The sequence below is a fragment of the Camellia sinensis genome, chromosome 1, assembly GCF_055761805.1.
Source record: "Camellia sinensis isolate YWXY chromosome 1, ASM5576180v1, whole genome shotgun sequence".
Lineage (NCBI taxonomy): Eukaryota > Viridiplantae > Streptophyta > Magnoliopsida > Ericales > Theaceae > Camellia > Camellia sinensis.
The window spans coordinates 115,452,699-115,453,535 of record NC_138961.1 but is presented as its reverse complement, the minus strand read 5'-3'; the positions used below and the strand labels follow the sequence as shown (position 1 = coordinate 115,453,535).

Here is an 837-nt window from a genome sequence, read left to right as displayed (position 1 = left end):
ATAATCATAACAACAAGTGGTTTACAGTTTCAACAATTTATTTTCAAACACAAAAGAAAATTACAATCTAGAACAAACTAAGCATTCTCAAATAAATCTGGATACTTGGAGCGAACTTCCGCCTCCCATTCCCAAGTTGCTTCCTCAACCCCATGGTGTCTCCATAATACCTTTACTAATGGTATAGTCTTGCCCCTCAACACTTATTCTCGGACATCTAAAATTTGAATTGGTTGCTCTTTGTATGTGGCATCCTCATCTACCTCCAAGTTAACCCAATCAAGTTTATGTGAAGGGTCGAGTTCGTACTTCCTAAGCATAGATACATGGAACACGTTGTGAACCCCAGAAAGCTGTAGCAGTAAAGCCAAATGGTATGCCACTTCTCCAATCCGTTCTAAAATCGCAAAAGGTCCAATAAACCTTGGAGACAACTTCTCACTCTCGTCAAATCTCATCAAACCCCGTCTCGGCAAGATTTTAAGAAACACATGGTCCCCAACCTCGAAAGATAGAGGTCCCCTTCTCTTATTGGCATAACTCTTCTGTCGGCTTTGAGCCATAGCTAACGTTTTTCAAATGAGAACAACTTGCTTGGTTGTCTCTCAAACAATTTCCGGGCCCAACATCGGTGCATCACCTATTTTGGCCCAACAAATTGGTGATCTACAAGGTTGGCCATACAAGGCCTCGAATGGTGGCATCCCAATACTTGCCTGATAACTATTGTTATAGGGGAACTCAATTAGCAGGAGGTGCCTCTCCCAAGACCCCTTGAAATTAAGGACACAAGCTCTAAGCATTTCCTCCAAAATCTGAAGAGTACACTCTGACTAT

General features: G+C 41.9%; 1 protein-coding gene across 1 annotated transcript; it reads right to left on the bottom strand.

The window, feature by feature from the left end:
• Positions 1-203: 203 nt before the first annotated feature.
• Positions 204-563, bottom strand: LOC145819307 (uncharacterized). The gene has a single exon (XM_082913288.1). It carries the CDS (start codon positions 561-563, stop codon positions 204-206), a length of 360 nt encoding a protein of 119 aa, XP_082769414.1.
• Between the last annotated feature and the right edge of the window lie 274 nt (positions 564-837).